The 8,913-nt window shown below is 40.4% G+C and overlaps 1 protein-coding gene across 1 annotated transcript; it reads right to left on the reverse strand.

Moving 5' to 3' along the window:
• Positions 1-4,242: 4,242 nt before the first annotated feature.
• On the reverse strand, positions 4,243-7,119 carry nenf (neudesin neurotrophic factor). The gene is made up of 4 exons (XM_034159405.1): positions 6,932-7,119; positions 6,782-6,842; positions 5,939-6,042; positions 4,243-4,436 (listed from the first exon to the last, which is right to left on the reverse strand). The coding sequence occupies exons 1-4, from the start codon at positions 7,064-7,066 to the stop codon at positions 4,260-4,262; spliced, it is 477 nt and encodes a 158-aa protein (XP_034015296.1). The 5' UTR covers positions 7,067-7,119; the 3' UTR covers positions 4,243-4,259.
• Between the last annotated feature and the right edge of the window lie 1,794 nt (positions 7,120-8,913).

The raw sequence follows: 8,913 nt of genomic DNA on the forward strand, positions 1-8,913 counted from the left end.
ACGATTGCCTGTCTTAGCGCCTGAAGTGACCTTTGCTCGCAGCAGCAGGGCTGTATACCCCAGACATGCTGTTTGAACTGGCTCTTTGGAGGTGACATAAGTGAGTAATAGGCTGTCATAAAGTGTTTTTATCAGGATAACAACTCAATTGCAGCCAGTTTTGGTGGTAGATCTCCTGTCATAAATGAATAAGAGCAACTCTTATCAAGTTTGAGATTCAGAGGCTTTAATGATAATTACACAAAAAGAAATCTCACAACAAATGGACTGTTTCTGCTAATATAATAACACTCACAGTTGTCCAGTTTTAATAACTAATACATTCTGTCATATATTGGACAATGTGAGCAAGATAATACATTGCTAAATGACTTTAAAACATAAAGGCCGGTCATCAAAAATATCCCATAGACACTGAGGAGATTCATTTTAAACATACATATACTCAACAAAAATATAAACGCAACACTTTTGGTTTTGCTCCCATTTTGTATGAGATGAACTCAAAGATCTAAAACCTTTTCCACATACACAATATCACCATTTCCCTCAAATATTGTTCACAAACCAGTCTAAATCTGTGATAGTGAGCACTTCTCCTTTGCTGAGATAATCCATCCCACCTCACAGGTGTGCCATATCAAGATGCTGATTAGACACCATGATTAGTGCACAGGTGTGCCTTAGACTGCCCACAATAAAAGGCCACTCTGAAAGGTGCAGTTTTGTTTTATTGGGGGGGATACCAGTCAGTATCTGGTGTGACCACCATTTGCCTCATGCAGTGCAACACATCTCCTTCGCATCATCCGTGAAGAGAACATCTCTCCAACGTGCCAAATGCCAGCAAATGTGAGCATTTTCCCACTCAAGTCGGTTACGACGACAAACTGGAGTCAGGTCGAGACCCCGATGAGGACGACGAGCATGCAGATGAGCTTCCCTGAGACGGTTTCTGACAGTTTGTGCAGAAATTCTTTGGTTATGCAAACCGATTGTTCCAGCAGCTGTCCAAGTGGCTGGTCTCAGACGATCTTGGAGGTGAACATGCTGGATGTGGAGGTCCTGGGCTGGTGTGATTACACGTGGTCTGCGGTTGTGAGGCTGGTTGGATGCACTGCCAAATTCTCTGAAACGCCTTTGGAGACGGCTTATGGTAGAGACATGAACATTCAATACACGAGCAACAGCTCTGGTTGACATTCCTGCTGTCAGCATGCCAATTGCACGCTCCCTCAAATCTTGCGACATCTGTGGCATTGTGCTGTGTGATAAAACTGCACCTTTCAGAGTGGCCTTTTATTGTGGGCAGTCTAAGGCACACCTGTGCACTAATCATGGTGTCTAATCAGCATCTTGATATGGCACACCTGTGAGGTGGGATGGATTATCTCAGCAAAGGAGAAGTGCTCACTATCACAGATTTAGACTGGTTTGTGAACAATATTTGAGGGAAATGGTGATATTGTGTATGTGGAAAAAGTTTTAGATCTTTGAGTTTATCTCATACAAAATGGGAGCAAAACCAAAAGTGTTGCATTTATATTTTTGTTGAGTGTAGAACTGTACTCTCCATATATTAGACTGTGGGGTTGAATATACATTTGAAGAAGAAGAAAAAAGCGGTGCTTTTATTCAGGGTCTAGATTTTTACATCCAGAACTGTAGGTGGCACCAAATACCCTTGAAACAACTGAACAGCTGTGCCTCCCAATGTTGAGGCAACTTGCCTTTGTAGTGCAGCCTGATGGGAGACACATCCTGAGAAGAGAGCCCTTCAAAAAGTACAATAAATTAATCAGTTATGATGCAGTCTTTAAGCTCATGGTGATAACTGCAGCAAAGTCATTCAAACGCCTGTCAAGCAGTCAAGAAATACACTGTAAGAGTTTTTATAAGGGGCAATTGAGGAGTTTTGAGCTTGACACAGAAAAAGTAGGATGTGGTTCTCCATCTCTTTTGTATTCCTCCTCTCTTCCCTTGTATGTCAAGCCCAAAAATAAGAAGTAACTCATAGATCCTGAGGCCCATTGGTGCTTATGCCCAGATTCCTTAGCGTAAAGCAGATAAGAGTTTACAACGCCCTCTAGATGGTTACACCCCGTTTACACTGAGTCCACGACCAACGTGCGATCGAAAAATGGCCTTTGCTAGCTGTCACTCTGGCTCTCACCAGGGTTGCAGCCTGGTCACAGTGGGGTCTCCATGGTCGGAACAAAGATCCCTCCTGGTCGCCATCACTCTCCATCGGTCTCCAACAGGTCCTCAAGTGTACTGAACTATTTAAAACACTCACAACAGTTGTGCGACCGGTTAAAAGATACATGGGTCTCATAATCGGTCTTGTTAACTCTCACAGGTCCCAACCTGATTCTATGGATCGTGATAGACTCTCAATTGACTCTGCATGCGTTTGCATAACTGATCTTGGATATTAACACATATTGCACTCGCGCAATTGTCGCAATACATGCTTAGAGAAATAACACATCAAACTGGAGACCAGCCAAGACTTGTGACAGTTAACAACATGTCATGGTCTTGTTAGTCTTATATGGGTCTCAGTCTGGTGTAAATGGGGCATTAGTTTGCCAGTGAAGGCCAGTGCCAATTTAGAGCTGGGTGGACTGAGACAACATAGGTGAAATGTATTGTCCAAGCAAACAAGACAGGTGTCATGCCCGGCCCTGATCCCGGCTTTGATCCCTTTTTTGCCCCTTTCATTTATTAGTAGTCTATTTTCATCATTTGTTTATTCTATGTTCTAGTTTACTTTGCCACTTTGTTTCTTTGTGACTTTTATACTGTAGCCATTGTCCAATTCCGTTCTCATTTTGTTTAGCCAGTTTGTGTTTTCATTGTTTATTTTTGTTGAGAAGTGAACAAATGAGAAGTTTTGTTCTTCTCATTTGTTATATTATTTGTTGTGCTTTAGTGTCAGGTTTTGTTAATCACAGTCTCTGTTTTATTTAGTTTGTTTAGCCGCTTTGTTTTCTTGTCATGACAACAGGTAGTGTCGCTGGGAATCAAACCCAGGTTTACTTGTCAGTAGCCCAACTCCTATTCCACCAAGATACATGGTCTGCACCAAAAAGCCTGCTTTAAAATGGTAAGAAATTGCAAAAAGGACAGAACTGAGGGGCTGCCTATAAAATGTGATTAGGATTAATTTCAAATAGATGCATCCATCCATCCATTTTTAAAACCCACTTATTCCAGTTAAGGGTCATGGGTGGAGGGGTTGGGAGGTATTATGGTATTACTATCCCAGAGGTCACTTGGCGGGAGGTGGAGTACACCCTAGACAGCCCACCAGTCTATCGCAGAGCTTTCAGAAAGTCATTTTACAACAACATATATTGAAAAAAAGAAGTTTATCTTCAAGGTTATCTTATATTTGAAAAAAAAAAAAACTTTGGTATATTTTCAGATGTCTCTAAACAGCCACTTCCTGTGCCGTTTCACTTTAAACTTTTCCATCTCTCTCACTTGCTCTAAACAGATCATGTAGATGTGTAACATGGTGCACACACGACTCACACTGCATGTGCTTTGTGCACTTCCGTGACATAAGTCACAGAAGTCTAAAATGAGCCATTTCAAGCCTACAACTTTGATTCTAGTAGGACATTTTATACATGCAGAGTCTATGGAAGAGACAGATGTCCTATAGCATAACAGAAAGGGGGACAAGGTGAGTAGCAGCTCCTTTCCACACATAACAACAGGCACAAAACAGGCCTTTTAAAATAAACATGCAGACATTTTAGGGGAGGGGGAGTAGATCTCTTCAGTGTATATTGGGTATTTTTTGACTACAAATATTTGCTCAACCATATTGTAATTGATTGAGGAGCAAAAAAACAACTGGTTTTGTACACACGTGACTGATTTAATGGTGGCTGGTTTGCTTTATTGAGTTTCATCTGTCATTTGGTTGTCATGTTGTTCTGTTTGTAACTTAATTTCTGCTAAATTAGTCCCCATGCAAATACTCTACAATGGCAATTTCTTGTTGCTTTCATGTGAAAAAGTAACAATGCAATCAAATCAAATGCACTATTGTGTGTATTGCCTAAAAGATATATACAGATGCATAAAAAAATCTTCATCTTCCTATCTATTTTCATTGCTCTTGAACAGGGCAACACCAAAAGAAGGTCCTCTCTTGCACATACAGTATATTGTACGTTTCACACTTAATTCTGATTCAGATTCTACTTAAACAATGGACAGCTTCTCTCTCAGGAGAAATCAGGTTAAAACTCGTCTTTGATTTGAAAATGAGGCTGGTCTTCTGGTTTGAAGTCTTCGTTGGGACTGCCGTCTTTGTTGAGGATGCGTGACGCAGTGTAACCCACAATGGGATACTTTGTTTTGTACGTGTCTTCAAACACACTATTCAGAGCCTGCAGCTCCTCTGCAGAGAGACCCATCTGCAGATAGAAAACAGAGCAGAGGGGGGCGCTCTCCGTTTTATACTGTGGGAGCCATGCAAATATTGAAACTGGCACATTTCATCTTCATCAGAACATGTGCAAAAGCAAACATGAGCACAACAAGTTCATCGCTATAAAAATTAATGGTCATTAATTTTTATTTTCAAGTGTCTGCAATATCATGAAAACTCCATTAAAAAAGTGATCTGCTTTACTGTAGTTTTTTCAGATTATTCCATTTAACTCTTCAGATTTAGACCTCTAAACCATTTCCAAAGACATTTTTCCACAATTTACAATTAATTTTTATACATTACAATACATGTATACAATAATTTTTCTACATTAATAATAACATAACAACATCAACCACAGAATTCCCCATAAAATACTTGTTTTGGCAAACATCAAGGACACTAAGGTCAAAGATCAAAAATGTATTTTATTTTTTTCACTCTGATGTGTACCAAACCTGGCACACATATAGCAGGGAGTTTTGGGATTTAAATTTACCAAAGATCAATTACTAAGGTCAAGGTCGGAATGGGAGGAGTCAAAGGTCAAAACTTAAGTCTTTCACTGTGATTTACACCAAACTTGGCACACATGTGGTGGTAGCTTCTGGAATTACCCAGCAGGATCAAATTTCCCAAAGGTCAGTCATTGTGTCTGTTTGTTGGCCTGCTCCTCCCATGTCCTTTAGCTGATGTCTACCAAATTTGGTACGTCAAGGTCAAGGATTTTGATTTTCAACCCCATTTTTACACAGTTATGTGTAATCTAGACCTGTCCTAAGGTCACTGAACCAGAGGGTGAAGGTCAAGGTCACTGGGGCCAAATGTGAGTGCTGTAGGCGTTAATGTCTTCATGCCCACAGTACTGTACATAGTTGAGCTACTGTTATGACAGCAACCGTCTTGTCTCCCATTTCCACAAGACTTCAAACTTTGCTAATTTTTACTGATTATCATCACACCAAAAGAAATGGATACATATGAAGTATGGGAACAATTTATACTCCTCTGTGATTGTTTTAAGTGCAAAACAGCAACTGCAAATACTGCATCTTTGCCACTGATTATATAAATATTATAGAGCATGAGATTTTAAAGACTGCTTCAATTTGTGGAACACAAAGCAAACAGTTTCCAGTATTGAAATTCAGCTCTTGAATGTTGCTGTTCCCTGCAATATATGAAACATGCAGGGAATACTCTGAATTTTGGCACTCTTAGAATTGGCTGCCATTTCTGGGGTTCGCTTCTGGCGTTGTAACGATGCTCCAAACCCAATGTCTCAGCTGCCTACCAATCTTGTAAATCTTTTTTTTTTTTCTGAAATGTATAACAATTTTTGAAATTTAAACAATATAGCTATGCTTCTGGATCACGGGTTTGCGCACTTCCAGAAGTCTTGCTCAGTATTTGGAATTCTGATGTGGTCCAGGTTGGGGAGTATTTCTAATTCGTATACGGCACGAAACATCGCCATAAACTCACAGTATCTGAGGTCAGGTCTGCTGGGTTGAGGGACATTTTGGCTACAGCTCGAGTGGAGTCCTTTCCAACCAGGGCGTTGTATGGCGCATTCTTCCCGTAAAACTCTGAAATTGTTGAGATTAAAGATAATGTAGATCCAATTTACTCATTATTTTCATTTTTTTTTTTTTTTTTGAGGATACACATTTTAAGTGCCCATGGTATTGTTTCTGGCTTAATGAACTGTTTTATGATATGACCCCTTTCATTTTTGTCTGGTCAGGAGTTCCATTTTGCATTTGGTTTAGTAGTAACATAGCATTTTTTTTTCAATTTCCTTCCAATAAAAAGTAGATTTTTGTTGATAAAACTACATTTTCTACAGCTACAGTACTATTTTTCCCCAAACTTTATTTCAACAAATACAACAACAAACAAACAAACAAAACACAAGGCCAAAGAGATATAGAAAGGAAAAAAGAAGAAGAAGAAGAAGAAAAAAAAGAATATCCTTTTTTTTTTGGTAATATTTAAAGTAAACTATACATGAACATCAGAATGCCAGGGGGAAGGCAAAGGCAAAAGCAATTATACGAGTATATATTACATACATACATTTTTTGTAACACAATAAAAAAAATACAAAAGAAAATGTCTATACAATATGAGATGAAGAAATGTTGAATATATTAAATGACAAGCAGCTAGAGTAACATATTTTTTGGCATTATTATTTGTAAAAATTATAAGGAGAGATGTGCTATAAATTTTGTTCCCATAATTGATAAAACAAAGAAGCGTTTCAACCAGTTGCTTCAAAGGGATCTAAGTTTGAAAGACAGCTACAGTACTAGGTTACGTTACCTTTTCCTTTTGTGACGTCAAACACTACGCCTTTAATTGCCATGTAAATAGGTTGCCCCTCCTGAAACAGCGAAGAAGAAAAAAAATTACACACGCGACAGTGCGCGCGCACACATAACAGATTCTGCTCTAGGTGCAAAACAGGTTCACCTCGCTGCCGTCGTATTTGTTCAGCTCCTCCTCTGTGAACAAACGGACGGGTTTAGTGGCTGGTTTATGCTTAAGGTCTTCTGCTCCAGCTGCAGACAGAAGGAACCAGAGGACACAAACTCGCGCTGTTGCCATGACAGAATTCCTGTTTTCATGACTCGGACGCGGAAACCCTTCATGCTCCTCCTCCTGGGACACGAAACAGCCGATGATGCATTAAAGTCCGTCGGAAAAGTTACTGTCGCGCTCTGAGCTGCCCCCTTTTGAATAGATTAGCTGGAGTGGTACCACGAAGAGCACAGAGAAGAGTTACAAAATATGTTGTACATTAAAAGCAAGACGAGGGCAATTGAATTTCCTGACATTCTCATATGACATGCTCATGATCATGATGTTAACTTTCTTTTCAAAATGCATAAATGGGGATTACGTATAGTCGATTTTCCAACTTCCCATAATGCACTGCGCACACACTAGCTCAGAGCTGGCAGTTTAGTGGCACTGATACCACAGTCTCTTATACAAAGAGACTGGTAGCGTGTTTTTGAAAACATGGCTGTGATTGGTCAATCTGATACGTCGGCCGCTATTGGCTATCACGCCAACGCTCTGTGATTGGCTGTGCCGTAACCACCGAAAATGTGAAAAATAATCCGAAAGACTTGAAAAGTGAGACAAACTTGTTGCAAAATGTCGCAAATGTCGGGGGTGGGAGTTTATCTCACCCCTGTCAAATCAAAATGGAAACCCGGTATTTGCTTTGTGTGTCTGGAATTCTCACGGCAACCGAAAACATTCGGAGGTTTGAAACATTGTAAACAAAGGCTGCAGCCAATCAGAGAGCGGAGTCTCTCAGCCAATCAGCAAAATGTCAGAATCCTGACTAAAAGTCATGTGACCAAATAACCTGATACCGACTCCTTTGCATTGGCTGGAGGAGTGGAACCAACTTAGCGGTTTAGATGAAAACGTGTGTGGATGGATTGTCAGGAATGCACTGAAAGTGCTTCTCATGGAAGATTGTTATTCTACCTGTGGAAGGGACATAGGCAGACATTTGGGCAGCACGGTGTTTAGTGTTTAGCAATGTTGCCTCACAGCAAGAAGGTCATGGGATCCATTTCCCACCTGTGGCTTTTCTGTGTGAGGTTTGCGTAGGTTTCACTCCCACATTTAAAGAATTCAGGTTCGGTGAATTAGAAACTTTGTAATTGCTCAGGTCTCCCTTGCAAAGTGATCTCGATCTCAATGGGACTACCTGGTTAAATAAGGTTAAATTAATTTCAACAGATTCACAGCGAGAGGGACTGCTAATTCACAGTGCTAACGAGCTTCCAGAAATAGCTTGTTTAGCTGCTGCCAGTGTGAAAAAGCAAAGTGAGCAAACAAAATACACTCAACAAAAATATAAACGCAACACTTTTGGTTTTGCTCCCATTTTGTATGAGATGAACTCAAAGATCTAAAACTTTTTTCCACATACACAATATCACCATTTCCTTCAAATATTGTTCACAAACCAGTCTAAATCTGTGATAGTGAGCACTTCTCCTTTGCTGAGATAACCCATCCCACCTCACAGGTGTGCCATATCAAGATGCTGATTAGACACCATGATTAGTGCACAGGTGTGCCTTAGACTGCCCACAATAAAAGGCACTCTGAAAGGTGCAGTTTTATCACACAGCACAATGCCACAGATGTCGCAAGATTTGAGGAGCGTGCAATTGGCATGCTGACAGCAGGAATGTCAACCAGAGCTGTTGCTCATGTATTGAATGTTAATTTCTCTACCATAAGCCGTTCTCCAAAGGCGTTTCAGAGAATTTTGGCAGTACATCCAACCAGCCCTCACAACCGCAGACCACGTGTAACCACACCAGCCCAGGATCTCCACATCCAGCCATGTCACCTCCAAGATCCCTGAGACCAGCCACTCGGGACAGTGCTGAAACAACTCGGTTTGCATAACCAAAGAATTT

Source organism: Thalassophryne amazonica, chromosome 19, assembly GCF_902500255.1.
Source record: "Thalassophryne amazonica chromosome 19, fThaAma1.1, whole genome shotgun sequence".
Taxonomy (NCBI): domain Eukaryota; kingdom Metazoa; phylum Chordata; class Actinopteri; order Batrachoidiformes; family Batrachoididae; genus Thalassophryne; species Thalassophryne amazonica.